At 36.5% G+C, this 23,827-nt stretch overlaps 1 protein-coding gene across 1 annotated transcript in view; it reads left to right on the top strand.

The window, feature by feature from the left end:
* The window catches only part of LAMA2 (laminin subunit alpha 2), a 583,504-nt gene extending 561,511 nt beyond the window's left edge, over window positions 1–21,993 (top strand). The window contains exons 58-64 of the mRNA XM_076002974.1: window positions 4,906–5,018; window positions 5,353–5,542; window positions 13,150–13,305; window positions 14,770–14,923; window positions 17,912–18,042; window positions 20,027–20,249; window positions 21,621–21,993. Of these exons, the coding sequence (XP_075859089.1) occupies window positions 4,906–5,018; window positions 5,353–5,542; window positions 13,150–13,305; window positions 14,770–14,923; window positions 17,912–18,042; window positions 20,027–20,249; window positions 21,621–21,778 (1,125 nt within the window). The 3' untranslated portion in view covers window positions 21,779–21,993. The remainder of the gene's footprint in view (window positions 1–4,905; window positions 5,019–5,352; window positions 5,543–13,149; window positions 13,306–14,769; window positions 14,924–17,911; window positions 18,043–20,026; window positions 20,250–21,620) is intronic.
* The last annotated feature ends 1,834 nt before the right edge of the window (window positions 21,994–23,827 follow it).

Below are 23,827 nucleotides of genomic sequence, written 5' to 3'. Positions count from 1 at the left end.
TTCCTGGCTCAAAGTAATACTTTGTCACTCTGTTACTTCTTCTGTGTTAGTTTACTGTAACTTCTGTGTTAGTTTAATTCTACTAATTCTTCTATTTAGTTCAACCTTTCACACTTTTAATTTGGGGACAAATGCTGGGAAAAAGGGAGTGTGGTGAATCTTCTATTTTTAAGCAATTACAAACTCCAGCATGATATGGCTCTTAGATCTCAAGTCTCCCATAATGTTTAATTCTCACCATTTTCTTTTTTTCAATCAGAATTTATATTTTTAAGAATTATTTAAGAACTAAGACTTAGGTTCTTAAGTTCAAGTTAATTCCTTTGGGGGAACTGCCTCTTTGTGAGCCCATGTTTGTTCTAGCACAGTTGACAGAAATGACCTCTTGGTCTCAGTGCCTTCTTTTTCTCCTTTCCACCCGTCACACCCAACCTTGCCAGCCACTTATGGCATGAGGAAAATATTCACTATACTGCAGAGCAACGTAGGAGTGTCTGGAGAAAGCCCTGCCCTATGAAATGGATTATGTCAATCTCACAATTAATGCATGTTAGAACATCATATTATAGATTAGACAACATTTCATGCATATTATCTCATTTGATAATGTGGAAACTTATCTTCTCTTTCTGCTTCTCCCTTATTCTTTAGCACATTTAGAGCTGGAGAAAACATTTCTGCACATTACATTTTTGGATATATCTCATGGAAGATGGCAGGGGGTGGGGTAGATAATAGCTTGGACTTTGAGTATTACAGATAGATGTTGAAATGTAGCAAGTTCTCTACAAGTATGTACACTGTTTATACCAAGTCTTTATAACAAGCACAACTTGCGTGGATTTGTATGCAATGAGCTGGCTGCTGCTGCTTTTTAAACTTGAATTTTATTGGAAAGTTGAACTGTGAACTTCCAAGTTTAAAATTTGAGAACTAAGAAGAGCAATACAAGAGGCCATGAAGAGTTCTAGTGCTGATAAGGGCTCTTTGGGAGTTGGGGGAAAGAAGTAGGCAGAAGAGGAAAGAATAGAGGGAAAGAAAGTGATTTCTTCAGCAGCTGTAACACTACAACTTTAAAAGCTAAGTACAGTCAAGGCCAAAGGATAAATTGATTGCATACTGATATCTATTTAAAGAGAAAGCAAACATTTTCCACACTTCAAGAAATCTGTTCAGGAGTTAATGTGCCAACATTACTGTAAAATACCCTCTACTCACCAAAAGAACTCAACTGAACATAATTCAGTTTCTCAATAAACAGCTTGAGTAAGGATTGTATGTTTCAGAACATTAAAATCAGTGCTGTAAAAAGTATCTTTTGCTTATTGATCCATAAAGAAGATCATCACAAATAAGCATCAGATGTGATTTTAAGCCATATTTATTAGAGGAATTATTGACTCATGAAAGAAGAAAATTATGCATTTTTATGATGATTCATCGTTTAGTGCTTTTGAGAACAACGATGCCATTTTTGATAAATGCAATTTAAATCTCTGCTCAGGACCTATCTAAATTCAAGGGATGCTTACCAACGAGTCATATGCTATCTTGAATGTAATAACTCATTTCCAAATGCCAGCCACCAACCGGCAGTTAGAAATGACCACTGCTTTATTCTGACCTAAAATTAAATGAGTGTTCTAATAAACAGGTGCACTGTCATGTTAGACTCCCTGCCCAAGTCCTGTCTGCCTACAACTTGTCACCTGCTAAGCAGAGACAAAAAGCAAGCACATCGTGTCCTCCTTTCATCCCACATTTTCCCCGTATGTACTTATAGTACTTTAAAGAGTTCCCACAAGGTGGCAGAATTGTAACACGTGGAGATTGATGAGCTTCTCCTGAGACCCTGATTTTTTTTTTACTGTTGTTTTAACACATTTCAGAGATCAGTGTTTCCAAAACAACACAGATGAAGCATCACGTCCATCAAAGTGATGACTCCTTCAAGCTCATATTAGCTTAGAGGAGGAATATTCATCTTGCAATGACTATTCTTTAAAGATTCCTTAAAATTACCTCATTAGAAGATCTCTCCTCCTACCCCTTTTTCCTTAGCTTAGATTTCTATGGGAAGGAAGCAGTGTTGAAAATGTCCTTACTGACAAGCTCATTTCATTCCTGTGCAAAACACAGGGCACTTTCCGTTCCATCCTACATGTTCCCCTTTAAAATGCTAGAAGGAAAAAAAGAATCTTACGCAGCAGGATGAGCAGCTCTTCCTACCAGGGGACATGAGGGGCAGAGGACGAAAAGAGGATGACCACAGCAGGCAAACAGAAGGACTGGTGCTGCCCTGCACCCATCTTAACATCAGACCTGGTTTCAGTTCACCCAGGAGAGAGTGATGCACAGAAGACATGGTCCAGTCTGATCTCCGTTTAACCAAGCAAGGGGAGAGATCTAGATTTGCACCAAAACATTACCACATTAGTGGTTGGAGAATTTTCATCTCATTTAAATGCTAAAGTACAACCATATAAAAACCCTCTTACACCAGCACTTCTCAGTCCTTTTCCAACTGACAGTTGTACAAAGGAAGGTGATTGAAGTTATAGTAAAGCAACATCCATAATATCCATCCTGTTGCAAATCGATGATGGTAAACATCATCTTGGATGTCCTTAAGGAAAAAATTTACCTTAAAGGTTTTATACTTTAAGGTTACCTATTAGAGTGATCAGCTTATTACCATTCTCTTTTATACCATTGGCCAATCTAAGAACACCGTTTTCTTTTATTTACTCACTGTAAAAGCGAAGCCGGATCCTCTCCAGGGGGCGGTCCTCTTCCTAAATTTCAAGAGCACGTGTCATGTAATGATTCTTAAAAGGACCCTAACAAAGTCCCTGTCCTCTTCTGGTCATAGTTTTAAAAAAAAAAAAATGGCTTAAACAGTACCTTTTCATCTAGAAAATCTGATAAATTACTGCTATTCATCTCTGGCCCAGTTTTGGAAGCACCTGTCCTCTCTACCAGCAAGCAAAGTTATTATGTTTAGTCTGCCATGGGACAAAAGCTGTCCACAACATACAGCTGCTACCAATAAAATAATCTTTACAACTGTCACCTTACAATTTTAAAAATTATATTAGAAAAGTTACTGCAATAATAGCAATAATATGGATGTAACCTACTGGTGGTCTTCTTTTAGGCTACACATTATTGTTTCCTAATTCTTTAACAGTCATTGACCTTTTCAGTCCCTTCGTTTTCAGAGCTGAGGGTTTAAGGATGTTTTAGTGAAATCCTGCCCCTAATGTACTCACAGCAGATAAGATTCTCTTAGAGATTTCTGAGGAAGACTGCAGGTTACCCATGTTTGTTGAGATGGTCCTCTGTACAGGAAATGCCATGAAAGGTTGATAAATGATCCCAATTCTATTAATAGCAGCATTCATAATAGAGACATTAAGGTACCAAAGCCTCTCCATTTGGGCTCTTTTTGCAGGCAGAGTAATAAGAAAGGTGCCACATGTTGATTCCAAAAGAGGCCATTCAGCTGTGCAATTGAATAGCATTTTCCTGTCCTACCCACTGGGTTTTTGCATGACTGTGTGAATTTCAGCCACAGTCTGCTCTTTCTGACCATCTCCTGGGAAGCAAGAAGGGAAATACTTCCATGAAGACCAATTTTATAGCATTTCAAAACACTTTAAGCCTTTTACCTGCTGTGACAGAGTGCTCCATTTGACTGGGATCAAGAAAAAAGGGAACAAGGCTTTCCCTCATCAAGTCAAAATTTCCTGTGTGCTGATGAGTCATCTCTGAGTACACTATTTGGGAAGAACACTCTGCATCAAAAGCCTGCCTTGGGCTACTCGAGAACCTCTGCTGACTCAGGGCTCAGTGGGGCAGTGGCCCAGCCAGAGCTGTTAAGTGCAGATCTTAAAGACAGATAGTTGGTGAGAGAAAGTGTGCAGGTTATTTATTTTCTCATGCACTGCATGTTTTAAAAGACTTCCTAAGCAGCCTGTACATCAAGCTATCTTGTATGAATAAAAATAGAGAGCAGGGAAAGAAACTGTGGCCTTGGTAATTTAAGGAGCCTTGATTATTTATCGAGCTATGTGTTAGAGTAGTCAAATGTGATCCACTTAGCCAGGACTAGCTTTATAATTTGCAAGGCCTAGTGCAAAATGAAAATTCAGGGTCCTTGTTCAAAAATTATTAAGAATTTCAAGGTGGTGACAGCTGAGCATTAAACCTTGTTGGCTGCACAGCCGTGCACCTAAGCTCTCCCCTCTTAAGCACCCTGGGAAGCTGATCTTTGAACAGTGGCAGCTGAAATGGTGTACAGTGGGTTACATTTTTAAAATCTTCTGGGTTGCCTAGCAACTGGCTGAGGGCCTGAATGGGCTGACTTGCAGGTTTAGATACACCATCTTGAAAGTCTAAATTCATGGAAACCTTCTAGTGGTCTGATAATTTTCAAGGAAAAGTAATATAGTGGGAGATGGAAATGGGGAGGGCAAGAAAGAACACATTTTCTACTCTTATAACCTGGGTGACTAGCTTGTCAATTTCCCTGTTCAATCTTCTAAGAATACAACTCTTTATAAGTGAAGTAAAAGTGCAAAGGAAATTCCAACTTTCTCAGAAATATAACCTATTTTTTCTTAGATGATAATAAAAATATTAATCAATAAATATTTTGATGACATTCATTTAGCAATCCAAGGATATGATATAAGAAAACTGATTCACATTCACTGATCACTTAATAATAAGTACCTACCGTGTTGTAGATTACAGAGATGAATAAGAGACAGTTTTTATTTTTGAGTAATTTAAGATTATGTGAAGATATTAAGCTAATATATAAGAAACAATTAGACAGCATTTTCTTTTTAAAGAACAGAGCCCATAATCTCCTCTCTTTCTCTTCTTGGTATTCTACAGGGTCCTTGTGCTGCAGAATCAGAACCAGCGCTTTTGATGGGGAGCAAACAGTTCGGGCTTTCGAAAAACAGTCACATTGCAATTGCATTTGATGACACCAAAGTTAAAAACCGGTATGTGTTATTCTGAGATATTGGGAAAGAACTGACAAATGAAGAACTGAATATTCTCATTTAATCAAGTTTAATCAACTATATTTATTAATTAATGAGGTTAGTTGTTTGTTTTTTGGTTTTTTTAATTCACTGAGTACAACAGAGTATAGAATTCTATTTTTCTTAGCCTGAGGAGCCCAATTTAGGAAATCAGTAGTCTTGGAAAGTCCTCATCTCTGAGAAGGTTTTACTTTCCTGTATGAAAATACACCCGTGATCTGACACCAGACTCTATTGTAGCATAAGTGTGTTTTTATTTTTCTGTTTTACTTTGCATTCTTTTGTTTCACAGTCTGACAGTTGAGTTGGAAGTGCGAACCGAAGCTGAATCAGGCTTGCTTTTTTACATGGCTCGGATCAATCATGCTGATTTTGCTACAGTTCAGCTAAGAAATGGATTTCCCTACTTCAGTTATGACTTGGGGAGTGGGAACACCAGCACCATGATCCCCTCCAAAATCAATGATGGCCAGTGGCACAAGGTAATATTCCCCCAGATGTTGGCAGGACCCTAAGAGGGAGTTCCTAGGTGATGGCCATTCAGCATTCCCCTGGTACCAGTGCTATTCTGCCAGTGCAGACGCTGCCTCTGAATACGGCAGAGGTTGAGAATAAAGCAAGTACCACAACAGTAAGTAACTGCCACAAGCTTGGAAAATGTGATCAGACATGAGTAGATTTGTCTTTGACCGCTTATATGCCTCATGACTGTACTACAAGGTTCCATCGTTGTTATTAGGCTGTGGTTCTTAAACATCTTTCTACAAACTAGGACCAGGTAGTCAAAGACATTTCTACCATTCTAAATGAGAAACATGGGACAACAGAATGTGTTAATCAAATCATAAACCCCTATGTATTCAATTTAAGGGAATAATATTTACTCTGAGATTATATTTTCCTACCTTTTTAGGTGCCTTTAAAAAGGCCTCTCTTTTATGAAATAATATTTGTCCAAAGTAAAAGTGGGAAACACTAAAATGAGCCCTAAGACCCCTCCCCCCACCTCAACACACACTAGTCTGTGAAAACCAGGAGTCTGGGAATCTCTGCTATAATGTGCTTAAAGGGCTCTAAGGTATCATTTCCACTGACAGTAATTTGGAACAACTTTTAAAATGTTGGCCTTACACCCAGAAACTGGCACCGTTATGGGCACAGAAGGCTCATTTGCCAGCCTACTGTCCTCTTTGGCATGACTGCAAGTAGATAATATACTGCCTGATTAAAACAAAAACTCAACATTTGCCTCTGCACCTGTGATGGCCTATTAAAGTAAAGCTTCCCTAGGTAGACCAATAAAATTTTTAATTTTCAGAGTGTAGGATATTGTTGCATGTTCTATTTGATATATTAACGTACTGTGATTTGTCATATCATACAGAAAGCCAAAGAACCTTAAAAAAAAATGCAGACTCAAAGTCAACCAATTTGTTATCTAGAATCTCCATACTTAAAGTATAGAATGTCCAATTTCCTTAACTACTAAGTTTGACAGTTGATATCTTTGACATTTCACCTTGATACTTCTTCTTTTATTTTTATTGCAAAGGTATATCCTCAATCTTGCAAAAGCATGTTTTGGCTGTGATTATCTCGCAAATTTTTTTTTAGAGCAATTTTTGTGAAGCCATGGATAAGTCAAAAATTTGTTTTATTTTCGAATATGAGTTCATTGTGGAACCAATACAGCGCAGACAGCTCAAAATATCAACAAAGTGTTTGAAACGATGTGGCTAACGAACACACAGTACGAGGATGGTTTAAGAAGTTCCATTCTGGTGATTTGAAAATGAGTCACGTGGGTGATCCGAGCCCAAGGTAGATAATGATGAGCTGAAAACTATAGTGGAAGTGAATCCATCTCAACCTATGCCTGAATTAGCAGCAACTTTGGTGTTACTATTCCAACAATATTGAATGATTGGAAACAAATGGGCAAGGTAAAGAAGCTGGATAGATGGGTAGAATACGGATAAAGAAGCTGGATAGACGGTACATGAATTAAATGAGCGTCAGCAAAAAAATCATCTCAGAGCTTGCCTTTTTTTGCTGTCATGACATAAAGGCAAAACATTTCTGCACCATATTGTTATGTGTGATGATAAATGGATTCTTTCTGACAATCACAGGCATTCGTCACAATGATTGGATAAAGACGAAATGCCAAAACACAGTCCAAAACCAAATATCCATCAAAAAAAAAAATTAACGGTGCCTGTTCGGTGGTCCAGTGCTGGTATTATCCACTACAGCTTCATAAAACCTGGTCAATAGATTACAGAGGATGCTTGCTGCAAACAATTAGATGAAATGATGAGGATGTTTGTGATTAAGCAGCCAAGGTTGGTCAATAGAGACATGCCAATCCTCTTGCAAGAGCATATGTCGCAAGAAACAAGGCTGCTCAAACTACAGAAGCTGGACTTGGAAACTCTGTCATCTATCTTCACCAGACCTTGCACCAACTGGCTACCACTTCTTCCAGGCTTTAACCACTTCTTGCGAGGAAAAATATTCAATTATTAACAAGCTGTGGAAAACACCTTTTGTGATTTCATTGCCACTCGCTGTCCAGGCTTCTTCGCTGCTGGCATACACAACATGGCAAAACTGTGTCGATAGTTTAGGTGTATACTTTAATTAATTGTACTGCCTCCTTTTTGAGATGTAACAAACTACACTTTTCCTTCAAAAACAGACATTTCATATTTAACTACCTAAATACTAATATTTGTGTCCTAATATTTACTTTGGAGCTTATGACTACCAAATACTGATCCTAATGAAGGAGCTCTCATTAAGGTTTCTTCTCATCTCTGGCTAGTAGAATAATAAATAATGACACGTGAGAAAAAGACATATTGTTGGGCCACAGTGAGGCTAGGATTAAGAAAGGATCGTAAATACTATAATGAACCAAATTAAGGATAGATTTTATTTTTGAAGGTTTTTAAAAATTACTTCCCCAACCAGAATAGGTAAGTGTAAAGCGAGGTGTTAAATTACTCTAATCCTGATCCAGACTCATTTTTAAACCATCACTGTACTTAGCATTTCTCAAGTTTACATTCTCCTTTTTCTAAATTCAGAGTCAAGGTTTTTATATTCAAACCAGTCTTCACACCCCTTATTTCATTCTGTCTCAGAAGATAATTCACTCCACTGCCATAATTTCACATCAGTCGGGTTTCCATCTTTCTCCCTGACTTTGCACTGATCAGCTGCTGCAGAAACGGCACACAGCTGGGATGCCCTGCTCTTCCTTTAATTCTGCATGAGGGCCTGTGAGGCAGAGGGACATAGCATATCTGAAATTGTGTTGAAAGCCCAGGCTTTGTTCAAGCTAAATAATGCACTTTTAAAACTGGACATGTATACTCTCGTTTCTCTTCAGATCATATAAACATTTTTCCTATTAAAACTGGACATGAATTTTGTAGCCCACTTAATTCATGACAGTTACTGGCATGCAATTTCTTTTATGACACACCAAATCTTGATACATGGGCACATTTGGCAACCTAAAGAATAAACTTCAACCTAAAACTTACACAGGAAAATTTTGCATTCTTTTGGCAATGATAGTCATGGAAAAGATGGAGTTTGAGCTATTCTGTAAAATAGGTTTACTTTCACTTCTATTATGGGCTTAACTAGGCACTCTGTAAGTCATTTCTCTTTTTCATGGAAATATCCTAAAAGTTCTTATGTCTTATACTCTGCATCCTTGGAATTTGTTCAAGATTGGCATTAATGCCAGCGTAGAATCTTGTATGCTGCAAAACTAAACTTCTTATAAAAGGAGAAATAAAGACCTTCTCAGACAAGCAGAGACTGAGGGAATTAATCAAGAGGAGGCCTGCCCCCCAGGAAGTACTCAGATCAGTATTACATATGAATCAGCACAATAAACACCAACCTGTGTAGAATCATCCAAAAGCTAAAGGCCAAAGGTCAGATACCACAATGGTTCAAGAGAAAGAACAAAGCAACAAAATTCAACTCAACAGGATGAACAGAAATCTGCCCCACTTATCAATTCTTTTGATAAATATGAATGGCTTGAACTGCCCACTAAAGAGATATAGGCTATCCAAATGAATAAATATATACAAGCCAAGTATCTGCTGTCTTCAGGAAACACATATAATCAACAAAGATGCAATCAGACTCAAGGTAAAAGGATGTAAAACAATATTTCATGCAAACAGAAGCCAAAAGAAAGCTGGCATAGCAGTTCTGATTTCAGATAACTTAACCTTCAAATTAACAAAGGTAATGAAATACAAAGATGGTCACTACATAATGGTTAAGGATACAATTCAACAAGAGAACATAATTCTAAATATTTACACACCTGACTCAGGTGCACCGAGATTCATAAGGCAAATCCTACTTGATCTAAACAAAATGATAAATAGCAACACTGTAATAGCTGTGACTTCAAGACCCCTCTAACAGAACAGGACAGATCCTCCAAACAGAAAATAAATAAAGAAACAATGGACTTATACAGAACTCTAGAACAAATAGGCCTGACTTTTACAGAACATTCTACCCCAAAACCACTGAATATATGTTTTTCTCATCAGCTCATGTAAAATTGTAAAATCAGTCTGTAAAATTGATCATATCCTAAAGCACAAAGCATGTGCCAACAAATTTAAAAAATATAAATTATACCATGCATCTTCTCAGATCACAGTGGAATAAAATTAGAAATCAACTCCAACAGAAACTGTCATCTCTACACAAAGTCATGGAAACTAAACAACCTTCTGCCTAACAATTATTGCATTAAGAAAGAAATTAAGATGGAAATTAAAAGATTCTTTGAACTAAATGATAAAGGAGACACAAGTTATCAAAATCTGTGGGACACAGCTAAAGCAGTCTTGAGAGGAAAATTTATATCCATAAATGCTTACATCTAAAAGACAGAAAGATCACAAATCAAAAATCTAATGAATTGTCTCAAGGAACTAGAAAAGGAGGAGCAAACCAACCCCAAACCCAGCAGAAGAAAATAAATAACAAAGATAAGAGCAGAACTAAATGAAATTGATAATAAAAAAAACTATACAGAAGATTAATAAACCAAAAGTTGGTTCTTTGAAAAAATAAACAAACTTGACATGCCTCTTGCTAGATTAATGAGAAGCATAAAAGAAAGGACTCTAATAAGCTCCATCAGGAATGAAAAAGGAGAAATAACAACTGATACCATGGAAATACAAAATATCATCTATGAATACTATAAAAACATCTGTACACATAAACTTGAAAATATGGGGGAAATGGGCAAATTCATAGAAACACACAGCCTTCCTGAGCTCAATCAAGAAGAAATAGAATTCCTGAAAAGACCAATATCAAGTACAAAATTGAAGCAGCAATACAACACCTTCCTAAAAAGAAAAATCACGAACTAGACGGTTTCACACCCAAATTTTACTAGATATACAAAGAACTGGTGCCTGTCCTGCAGATATTATTCCATAACATCAAGAAGGAAGGAATCCTCCCCAACTCATTTTATGAAGGCAATATCATCCTGATACCAAAACCAGGAAAGGACACAACAACAAAAGAAAAATTACAGACCAATATCCCTTATGAATATAGATGCACAACTTCTTAAAATATCCTAGCAAACAGAATGCAGGTGCTTATCAAAAAAATAATCCATTATGACCAAGTGGGCTTCATCCCAGAGATGCAGGGATGGTTCAACATACGCAAATCTATAAATGTAATTCACTCCATAAATATAAGCAAAAACAAAGACCATATGATACTCTTGATACATGTAGAAAAAGCATTTGACAAAATTCAACATCTTTTTATGATAAAAGTGCCTAACAAATAGGCATAGATGGGACTTACCTAAAATGACACAAGCCATGTATGACAAAACCACAGTCAACATCATACTAAAAAAGGAAAAATTGAAAGCATTCCTGCTTAGGACTGGAACCAGACAAGGTCGCCCTCTATCACTGCTTCTATTCAACATAGTGCTGAAAGTCCTAGCCAGAGCAATCAGACAAGAGAAGGAAATCAAGAGCATCCAAATGGAGGCAGAAGAGGTCAAACTATTGCTCTTTGCTGATGATGTGATATTATATCTATAAAACTCCAATGATTCTACTATGAGACTACTGGAATTGATAAACAAATTCAGCAATCTCGTGTTACAAAATCAATGTACAGAAATCAGTAGCATTACTATATGCCAACAACAGTCAAACTGAGATCCAAATCAAAGACTCAGTACCTTTCACAATAGCAACAAGAAAATAAAATGCCTGGGAATACATTTAACTAAGGAGGTAAAAGACCTCTACAGGTTGAACTACAAAACACTAAGGAAGGAAATAGCAAAGGACATAAACAGGTGAAAAACCATACCATGCTCATGGGTTGACAGAATCAACATTGTTAAAATGTCTATGCTACCCAAAGTGATATACAGATTCAATGCAGTCCCTATTAAAATACCAACATCATTTTTCACAAATCTAGAAAATAATAATTCTATGCTTCCTATGGAACCAGAGAAGACCCTGTATAGCAAAAGAGATCATAAGACAAAAGAACAAATTGGTAGGCATCAATTTGCCAGACTTCAAGCTATACTATAAGGCTATAGCCACTAAAACAGTATGGTGCTGACACAAGAACAGAGACATAGACTAATGGAACAGAACTAAGAACCCTGATATAAAACCATCCTCATATAGCCATCCAATCTTTGACAAAGCAGACAGAAACATACACTGGGGAAAAGAATCCTTATTCAATATATGATGTTGGTAAAATTGGATAGCCACATGGAGAAGACTGAAATAGCATCCTCACCTTTCACCTTTCACAAAAATCAACTCATGGTGGATAACAGACTTAAACCAAAGGCATAAAACTAAAAGAATCCTAGAAGAAAATGTTGGAGAAACTTTTATAGACATTGGCCTAAGCAAAGAATTTATGAAGAAGACCCCAAAGGCAATCACAGCAGCAACAAAAATAAATAAATGGGATCTGATCAGATTAAAAAACGTCTACACAGCTAAGGAAACTGTCACAAGAGCAAACAGATAACCTACATAATTGGAGAAAATATTTGCATGCTACACATCCCATAAAGGGCTGATAACTAGAATCTACATAGAACTCAGGAAAATCAGCAAGAAAAAAAATCAAGCAACCCTATCAAAAAGTGGGCAAAGGACATGAACAGAAATTTTTCAAAAGAAGATAGACTAATGGCCAACAAACATCTGAAAATAATGCTCAACATCTCTAATCATCAGGGAAATGCAAATCAAAACCACAATGAGATATCACTTATTTTCAGTGAGAATGGCCTTTATCAAAAAGTCCCAAAACAATAAATGTTGGTATGTATGTGGAGAGATAGGAACATTCATACATTACTGGTGGGACTACAAACTAGTACAACCTCTGTGAAAAGTAATATGGAGATACCTCAAAGAGCTACAAGTAGAACTACCATTAATCCAGCAATCTACCCAAAGGAACAAAAGACATTCTGTAAAAAAGATATCTGTTCTTGAATATTTATAGCAGCACAATTCACAATTGCAAAGATGTAGAAACAACCCAAGTGCCCATCAATACATGAGTAGATTAATAAAATGTGGTATATGTATACCATGGAGTACTATTCAGCTATAAGAAACAATGGTGATATAGCACCTCTTGTATTATCCTGGATAGAGCTTGAGCCCATTCTACTAAGTAAAGTATACCAAGAATAGAAAAACAAGCACCACATGTACTCACCATCAAATTGGTATTAACTGGTCAGCACTTATGTGCACATATAGTAGTAACATTCACCAGGTGCCGGGAAGGTGGCAGGGGGGAGAAGGGAATAGGTATATTCATGCCTAATGGGTGTGGTGCACTCCTTCTGGGTGATGGACATGCTTGAAGCTCTGACTCATTTGGGACAAAGGCAATATACGCAACCTAAACATTTGTACCCCCATAATATGCTAAAATAAAAAAATTTAAAAATTTAAAAAAGATTGGCACTAATGACTCCTCCTCTTTTTTGTAGATTAAGATAATGCGAATTAAACAAGAAGGAATTCTTTATGTAGATGATGCCTCCAACAGAACCATCAGTCCCAAGAAAGCTGATATCCTGGATGTTGTGGGAATGCTGTATGTCGGTGGATTACCCATCAACTACACAACCCGAAGAATTGGTCCAGTAAGTGTCTAATTCCTTCTTTGTTGCCTAAATATCTATCTGGCTGAATCATTTATTTATGTATTTTGAATTATTAGGCCACTTAGGCCTAATAATTGGTCTAATAATGGTCACTTATAGTTGAATAGGAAATCATCTTTTCTGAGAAGTGACAAAGGTTTTCTGGACAGATCTGACTATGAAAACAATACCACAGACTGCTGAATGTGGACCTAGAGTCAGAATTCCTCCGTTTGAATACCCAATTAACTATTGACTAGCTGTGTGGCCTTGAGCAAATTAGTCTTTCTTTGGTAAAGTTCCCTCTTTTGCAAAACAAGGTAATGATAATACCAAACAAAGTTGCTGTAAAGATTAATTGAGGTCATATATTTAAAGCATATGAAAGAGTACTAGGCATATAGAAAGCATTTGACAACAAGGAAGATGAAAATAATGGTATTCATGGTGTAGTTTCAGGACTACAGATTTATAAAATATTGAGAGATAGTATTTAGAGCACAGTTACCCAATTTTGGATTCAGAATTTAAAGTCCTCACAATGTTCTCAATAATATTCACAAAATAATTATTTGTCAGACCGTGTGTCCTGGTTTGCTTTGGAAGGCATTATTCTGAGAAGCTCAGGGGATTAATGTTTTTAGAGAACACACTAGATACAAATGTGATACATTTCTATACTCAAATTAGAACACATGATAACGCAGATTTGTTCATTCATCAAAGACAATTGCTGATTATAGTTGTAATTCTCAGCATTGGGCTGCTCTTGTGGGTGATTAGTATTACTCTCCTTTCATAACTATTGGATATGCTTCCTAGGTCTATTAAAAATAAGAGTCTCTGAAGTCATAATGGCAAAAGCGATTAAGTTAAATTCCTAAAACCAGATAAAATATAATGGAGCGCCATATGACTGAGTTATTTCTGAATTCTTTGAACCCCAAATGTTTCATGCCAACTTTCAAGTTTTATGTGTATGTGCATTTTCTTAGGGGAGGATCCACTGCTTTCATTAGATTTTCAAAAGGAAGAGGCACTGAACCAAACCTAATTACCTTTTCAAATAGAAACTGAACATAGATTATGACAAAATGTATATATAGTAAGGTTAATAATCTATTAATAGAAACGTGGAATCAGGGACATATGAGAGCAATTAAAACTTACAATACCCGTAGGGGACCCATAGCTCTGTCAAACCAATGGAGACATAACGTGCAGTAATTAGGATATTGGAGCAATCATATTATAGGCTAGATACATCATAGTTGAGAGGCACAACACAGGATTTGCTGCACTCATTCTGGGAAGTCCGGTGATAGTACAGAACCCAGGCAGCTTTGGTGAATGCCAGCTAGCTGATGACTACATGCATAGAGTACCCCCAAAATGATTATATTCCACATAAAGGCAAAGTTCTGCTAACATTTGGCATCTGTTTTTTCTGACCTGAATGTTTAGGTGACCTACAGCATTGATGGCTGCATCAGGAATCTTCACATGGCAGAGGTCCCTGCTGATCTTGAACAGCCAACCTCCAGCTTCCAGGTTGGGACATGTTTTGCAAATGCTCAGAGGGGAACATATTTTGATGGAACAGGTTTTGCCAAAGCAGGTAAGGTTCTTTCACTTCCTTCCTGTTGAATATTAACCAGGGTTCAATTCTTGCTTATGCCACAAAAGGAAAAGTCCCCAGTGTCCTAAACTAGCATCCTTTATTTAAAACAGAAATGAACTTATGAAAGTAATTTTTAAAATGCCTTTTAAAAATTCATGTATCTTGGCTGGGCATGGTGGCTCATGCCTATAATCCTAGCACTCTGGGAGGCTGAGGCAGGAGGATTGCTTGAGGTCAGGAGTTCGAGACCAGCCTGAGCAAGAGCAAGACCCCGTCTCTACTAAAAAAATAGAAAGAAATTAATTGGCCAACTAAAAACATATAGAAAAAATTAGCCAGGCATGGTGGTGCATGCCTGTAGTCCCAGCTACTTGGGAGGCTGAGGCAGAAGGATCACTTGAGCCCAGGAGTTTGAGGTTGCTGTGAGCTAGGTTGATACCATGACACTCTAGCCCCAGCAACAGAGTGAGACTCCGTCTCAAAAAAAAAAAAAAAATTCATGTATCTGATTATGATGAGAACTAATAGAAGAAATAAAGTAAAAGCCTATTTGGAGAGTTTGTTCCATCTCCTTCACTGGAGATCAGTAACAGCAAAAATAAATGTCATTCTACAAGAAGGCTCTTAGGTTTACACTACATAATTTTTCTACCTTCCAGTTTTCTCTTTCTACTTTTCTGTAAATGATATACCATTTTCCTTTCTTCATCTTCAATTCCTTGCAAGCCTCCATTTCTTGATCTCCTCCCTGTCAACACACGCGCACACACACACACACACCATGCACACACAATGGTGGCCATTTCTTGTTGGTAGTAATGGTGAATGATACCATTCCTGGCTTTCTTTAAGTATTTCTCTCAGTCTCTTCCGGATAAACATTTCCAGTATGGGTCTGGATCACTGATCATGAATGCACAGTTTGGAAGTAAAATTAGAAATAACCTCTATATAATAATTTTTAAAATCTGACAATATACTTGAAGATAGAACCAGTCCTATGGTTATTATAAATACATGTGTTGATTCATTAGAAAGAAATTAATGAGCATATAATATGTGAAGATAATTATGGGCAAAATAAAAGTAAACAAAATGTAGTTTTTTGTATGATGTAAAATTGTACAAAGTAGAATGTATAATCAATAGTTAAGAGTCTATTTGCTCAGAATCACAAGAAGGCAAGTAAAAATGGTTACACACTACAAAAGACATATAAGCAAAGTTCTGTAGATATTTAAAAGAAAGATTAATTTTGGTTGGGGAAATCAAGAAAGGTTTTGTGGAGGAATTAACATTTGAGCTAGGATTTAGAAGATGATTTGAATGTTCCCATGCAAAAGTTGTGGGAGGTGAAAGAGTAGGACCCTTCAACAAAGTATAGGTGGGAAACTTCACCTATGTAGAAGCAGAAAACTGAAAAACACAGGATGTGTTAAATATTGAAACATTTGGTTTGTGTTGAACCCCAGACTCCATGTGCTGTGAAAGTCCAAACAAAGGCTTCCCCAAGATTTCTGCAAATTCACAGGTGGCTAGCACTCTCTTAGATCTGATGGAAAGCTTCAGCTTCAGACTCTGCAGTTAATGGATTGACTGCTATCTTGCCTGGGCTCTTTTGGTTCTGGATCAAACTGGACCAGAAAATAAACCGCTTTCCCAATTTCCAACAACTCCTGCCATCCCCTTAACATACGGTGCAATACAATCTACATGGGACATGGATGGTCAGAGAAGATTGCTTCACTGGAAAACATACAATTTCTATTTAATCTTTGACATCTTTGTTCATAAAAGCTTTCTGGCACAGATCACTGGTGTTTTTATTGGCCTTTTCATTGCCTCTCTTCTCAGCTGAACTTTATGTCATTCTTCCCTTCTCCTTCTCCTTTTCTGTTTTATTTTTCAGAACAACTCAGCTTCTTCTACCCTTTATTTTAAGTCTTTTGTTAATGTTTTTGTTGTTTTCTGGAGTCAAGGTCTCACTATGTTGCTGAGGTTAGTCTCGAATTCCTGAGCTAAAACGATCTTCTTGCCTCAGCCTCCCAAGTACCTGGGACTATAGATGCTCACCACCCCTGCTGGCTACCCTTTACTCTTAAAATCTGCTATAAAGCCACTTTTGCCCATACAAACCCATCAAGATTCTCAGTAGAACAAAAAGTCTTTCATATAACAAATAACATTCTTCGTTAGAGAGTTGTAGTTACACATAGCATTTATTTCTTACCTAATAAAGAAGACATGGGAAAATTCCCATGAGCACTTCCCTAATACTCCATGCAGCTGATGTGGTCTAGACTGATCTTAATAAATCACCTTGTTCCTAAGAGGTAGATCTGAAATACTTGTTCAAAAATTAAGTTAATCAATGAGCCAAATATGGAAAATGATAGCGAAAAGAATTAATTGGATGAACTAGAGAAGTCTATTTTTGTCCCAGAATTTTCCCATCAAAACTGAATTGCATTCCTCTATTAATAAAATCTTTAGCAACTTTTGAACTCTTTCAGATGATTGTATTATTTAGAGTGTCCCAACAAAATCTTGTTGAATAATCACTAAAATGCTTTCCTTAACAAGAGACTTCTAACATAATCATACCTGGCTGGGAGATTCTATGAGTCAATCTCTGTGTGTATTCATTTATTCAACAAATATATATTAAACCTGCTCAATGTACCAGATACTTTGGTAGGCTCAGAGATAAAACAATGAGCAATATATACAAAGTCCCTGCCTTCACAGAACTTACATTCTAGAAGAGAAAACAGCCACGAAAATAAGTAATAACTATACAGTGTGTTATATGACACAGTGGTGTAAGTGTAGGCCATATGGGAATCTGGAACTTACAGCCCTCATCAATAATTATAAGGGGCTAGCATCTGAATTAAAATCTAGTAAAACCATTGCATTGTATAAATCTGAATTAACAATCCCCATATTTTAATCTTCAATTAAAAAAAAATCTTTATTTTACAGTTGGTGGATTCAAAGTGGGATTGGACCTTCTTGTAGAATTTGAGTTCCGCACAACTCGAACCACTGGAGTTCTTCTGGGAATCAGCAGTCAAAAAATGGATGGAATGGGTATTGAAATGATTGATGAAAAAGTGAGTGTCAGCAGTCCCAACATTTTTTATTTTTTCTGACATTGTCGATGTGTAGAGAACTCTATTTTGAAGGCTGGCTATAGTCTTTGTGAGGAGAAAGACCAATTGTGTCTTTTCCTCCTTCTGGGTTAACTCAATTTGTGTGTGTTTTCAGTATAACTATTCTGCAGACCAGTATCAACTTTAATTATGTTAATTCTACATCAAGCCAATTGTATTGACTAATAAGGGACCAAATCATTTGAGATCTCAAGCTCTTACTGCATTGCTATAAGTACACTGTTATTCTCCTTTTTATGAACACACAGACTTTGAAAGTAGTGATTCCAGTGGTAGAACAAGGAGGAGGCTTGGATCATCTAACATCAATCAGCCTCTTATAACAGGGTAGGCATCTCTCAGAAGTCAAGGTAGCCAGCTGACCTATATCAGCTTCTCAATTTTTATTTAAAAGCATCCAGATATCATTTCAAAAAAGAGCAAATTTATACGAGTATTGTGTCATTTTGCTTATAATTGTTAATCTAATTCTAAACACCTATTTGTACTCTAGCCCAAGCAACAGAGCGAGACTCTGTCTCAAAAATAAACAAATACCTTTTTGGTCCCTGCAGTGAGATGACTTGTTTAAATGTACTTTGTACTACAGGGAGCAGGTAAAATGAGAAGACAAAGCAGGAAATTTCACAAGTTTCCTCTTTGGCTATTAAGTAGGACTCATACTTCAACTCTGTTCATATTTCCTCTATTCATACACCCTTAGTGTGCTGTTGCTTCCCAAGAAGAAAAATCACTTAGTGACTTAAAATATCCTTTCCTAAAATGCCTCTTTCCTCCTGCCCCTCAGTCCTCAAACCATCCTCAAAGGCAATGTTGAGGGGGAAAAATAAAGATCCAGGAGCTTAGAGGCACAAAAGGATGAACAAATAAGCAGCACTTAATAGTTTTGTCAAATTTTTAAAACATATTTTTACTATACCTTGTTCAAGTAAACATCATTTTATCACCTGCTTATAACCACAGTTACTATCAACATGTCACTGTGTCATGTGCATTTCTCACCAAGCTCCTCATACATGCAAAATCCTGTTATGATAAATGCCACCCAGTATAGTAAACTCTCCACTAATATTTACATCACTGTATAGTTTACAACCTTTTCACCTATTTACTTGCACTTTTAATTTTCTTTTTAAAAACCCCATTTCTTTTCTTTTACCTTGTCAAATGTGTTGCCAAATTGGCTAATGGTTTTGATATTTCAATACGTTTCTTTTCTTCATCAGCTTCAAAAGAATTCGGTCATCTCAAATTTCAGGGACCTTTCCACATTACTAAAAACAGACTTTTCTCATTTAGACAAAAACTTCTAATCTAAGTTCTTGATTGTTAGGAATTTAACTGGCCTTCTGGTTCAGGTCTTTGGCACCTGCCACATGAAATGGGCCCCAAAAAGTAATTTATGTAACTCTCAATTTTGAGATCCACGAAGGAAAAAAATAATACAATTAAAACATCAAAAGTTTAAATTTTTAAAAATATTACTTAAAGTGAATTTGTAAAACCAAATTAATGAGTCACTTTAAACAACATCTTTTAAGAAAATTTTATAAGGTTCACTAAGAACTCTCCCACTCTAAAAAGATCTGTGGTAGAATTTTTCCCTGTGTACAAAGACGTTCTTTTCTTGTAACCTGGCCTCAAATTTTCCTGAAAGCAGAATTATTACTAGCTTCACGCATCTTGCCTATTACTCCCAACAATGCCCAAAAGCAAAGAACATAATTTGTGACTTCTAGTGATTAGATTTGTATTTTAGTTTATGTCAAGTTTTTAAAATTTTTTCCGATATGCCCCCATGATGTTCACTTCTAACAATTCTAGTCGATGCCTTTCCTAGAGACCTAGTAATTTTTACTATGTGAACCATTATGATACCCCAGTAATGAAACCATCTGTGACCATTCACTTCCCTACTTTCTAGCTTATGTTTCACGTGGACAATGGCGCCGGCCGATTCACTGCCGTCTATGATGCTGGGATCCCAGGGCATTTGTGTGATGGGCAGTGGCATAAAGTCATTGCCAACAAGATCAAACATCGTGTTGAGCTCACAGTAGATGGGAACCAGGTGGAAGCCCAAAGCCCAAACCCAGCATCATCCTCAGCTGACACCAATGACCCTGTGTTTGTTGGAGGCTTCCCAGGTCAGTATGGGCTACCCCAGCATGAGTATCTTTGCTCCATTATGTTAGTGGGTTTGAAAACATTTCTGTTTATATAAAGTATGTCCAAGAATGTGTGCTTAAGTGTACTTGCTTCCTAGCTTTAGCATCTGCTCCCATAAATAACACCTTACCTAAAATTTCCAGTGTGTAAAATGAGCATATTACTTATATAAACCACATGGGACTGAACTTTTCATGATAGCCCCTAAAGTTTCATTCATGGAGAGATTGAGCCTAAAGGAAATGAATTTGGCTTATAAAAGATATGAGGCATTTAACAGCAATTCGAGCCAAAATTGGTGTTCTTTTTGATTTTTTTAAAAAATTAATATACCAGAGGAATCATAAAATGTTATGGAACTTATTTCCTCGAGTTCTGGAAATCATTGGGTTAAACGTAGCTAATTTCCCCCTTAGGTTATTATAGAGTTTATATTTATATTACAAAGAAACCCAAGCAATAAATCTACATTCAAAATCCTTCTCCAGCACATTAAATATAGCATGTGAACCACAGAGAGTTACCTAAAGTGCCCATAAACAGGAGTGGCCAACTTGATGAGAAATAAGCCAAGTGCCTCTTAATAATACTGTAATAACACAGACTCCTGGAATGATCTTTCACCATTTTGTCAAGAGAAATTTTGGCCCCATTTATATAAAGCCCCTCTGCTTAACAAAATAAACAAAATGTATATTCAGCAGTGGGTGACAGAGCAAAAGAGAGAGAAGTAATGGGGGCCGTTTGAGAGCTTCTCTTTCCAAGCTTGCTTCTGAGTTTTAAAAAGATCTTTTACTTCAATCAGGATAAAACCCAATATATTAGGAAGGAAATAATGTACTTCTCTACTCAGTCTATGAAATGGGAGCCCAGTTAGCACCTAGTAGGTCTGCTGAAAGAATGGCCTCCTTAATAAAAGGAAGATTTTATACGAGTTTCCAAACAGCTTCATCTTTGGGTATTTATTTTTACAATGTAAGGAAGTGATAAAGTCACCTTTAAAAATCCATGTTCTAGCTCAGTATTTAAAGTATTTGATCAATCATTTTGTTTCATGAAACAAAATTGTATAGTGTTAAGTCCCAACTTTAAATGTGTTCATTCCAAACCAAGTGGTTTGATGTCTTAAAAGGCATCATTCTAGATGTTTTCATATTTCATAATTCATAACTATTTAAAAAGTTGATTATTTCTCTACAATTCTGTTAGTAAAGCTGAAAACAAAATCCCTAACTTTACATTCAGACAGCATTCCAGTTTAATCTCAAACTAAGTTGACTTTGAAACATGCTCTTACCATTCAGTGCAGCAGCATTTCAAAACTGAGTCCTGTTGTGTTGTTTTTTCAGATGGCCTCAACCAGTTTGGCCTGACCACCAACATTCGCTTCCGAGGTTGTATCCGATCCCTGAGACTCACCAAAGGTACAGGCAAGCCGCTGGAGGTTAATTTTGCCAAGGCCCTGGAACTGAGGGGCGTTCAACCCGTGTCATGCCCAGCCAACTAATAAAAGTAAATGTAACCCCAAGAAGGCTCCATCAAAACAAGTATATCCAGTAAAACAGACATATTTTACCTATGTATGGTAATAAAACTAATTTGTGCACATATATAGAATTCTTTCTATATTCAGTTAGTACTAATTCAGACCCCAGACTGGATTTTAATTCAAGGTCTTTCTCACATCTATAAATATTAAACCGGTTATTTTATTCTAAATAATTGCTTGTTTTGTGTGATTTTAAGGATAAAAGGCAACTGACCATAAATTGTTGAATTTGCAACAAGTCCTGCAGGCATCTCAAGGAAGAGAGCTCAGATGTAATTTACGAAGGCAATTTTTTTAACTTGTTCCTATTAATATTTTTATCATCCTTTTCTATGTATGTTGGCTTTGGCTTTCTGTCTAAGCCACTGAAAACAAGTAGATTTGGCATGTGTGATTGGGAGGAAATCAGTTTCCTTACTCTGTTTGTGAAAGCATTAGCAAATCATTTCCCTGATCCAAGTTCATTATTAGAAAGTTTAACTAGCCATGTGAGTGAATACCTTTTTATGCTGAAGGTAGAAAGTATAGATCAGATTCAGGCCAGAGAGCTTAATTACTTGATTTTCTTGTTGGATAATGATTTATAGGCTTTGAAGAGATACCAGAACAAAGCTTCTGAATGACAATTAAGCACACATTTGATACTATGGTACTGAAGTTTGGGGCTTTCTAAGTTTACAGTGAATATCACAATCTACAGCTAGGTGGAAAGGAGTAATGCTGAAATGTGTTTTTACTTTCTGGAAAACAACAAGCCAGAAACTTAACACACTGACTGCCAAGGAGAAAAAAAAAAAAATTTTTTTTCCTTGTAGCCACAATGTTTCATTATGATAATAGAATAAAAACTTCTAAAACAAAACAATCCTTTCTAATTTAATGAAAAATTTAATGAAAAACAAAATTTATTAACTTCTATTCATTTAATTCATGTTTTTAGAATTAATTTGTCAATATTAATTGTAACAATAAAAACATCAACAAGTAAGATTTTCAAGAACCAACTGCAGGGTTTTGCCCAGGTTTTGCTTCACAAGGCCCTGGGCTCAAAACTAGCATGAGTTAAATACAACTCTCATGGCATATAATGTGTTAAAAGACATACTTCATTGAGTATTTTTGAGTTGTAATTTGACCTAACAAATTCATTTTCTAGAAAATTCCTGTGTTTTATTCTCCATTTACCCATGATTTCAATCATCTTCAAAGGGGTCTATGAGAAGACTGGCCTAGATCTTATTCATCAACTTAAGAAGGAATCATTTCATTTGCCATCTTTAGTAGAAACAGTTGCAGTCTAATAATTCAGAACATTTAAAACAACAGGAGACTTGCCTCAGTATGGAAATTTTAGCCAAAGAAGAAGAATCCTCTCTGACAATGTTATCCACCAGGGGAAGGAAGGTGCTGTTTCTAATTACGGTGATGGCTAAAACACTCAGCATTTCACGTTGACCAGTTACTCAATGCAATTTGTCCACACAACTTCATCCTAGAGAAATAATTCCCAACCTTGACACAGTTTTATTTTTTTTTAGAAAATTGCCTAAGAAGTTTTTTAGAAAACTGCTGCCTGATCTAGCGATTCTGATTTGGTCTAGGATATAGCCTGGGCATAAAAATTTCTAAAAGTATTTCCAGATAATTCTAATGTTATGCCAAGGATGAGAATCACTATTCTAAAGAGAAAAGTTATCTACCATGCCGATAAAGAGTTTTATAGTCATTTGACAATCCTACTGTTAGCTTTGTCTTGGCCATTTCCACGCACATTAAAAAAATAATATTATATTGAATCTAGTACATGTCTTTTAAGAGAACTTTATGGGATAAAATTATTTGAAAACCAATGTGTTTTGAAAGTGAAAACATTACTTCTGCACAGAATACTGACATGACTTTTTGGGCTTGCTCCAAACACTGAAAAAGCTAATGTCTTTCTTTCCTGAGTCCTGAGTAGAAAGAAAGATACACAACAAATCTGAAAGCAGAGGTACTTATTGGCAC

Source organism: Microcebus murinus, chromosome 5 (assembly GCF_040939455.1).
Source record: "Microcebus murinus isolate Inina chromosome 5, M.murinus_Inina_mat1.0, whole genome shotgun sequence".
Lineage (NCBI taxonomy): Eukaryota > Metazoa > Chordata > Mammalia > Primates > Cheirogaleidae > Microcebus > Microcebus murinus.
Note: the sequence above shows the minus strand (reverse complement) of the source record. Positions and strands in the feature narration are given on the sequence as shown.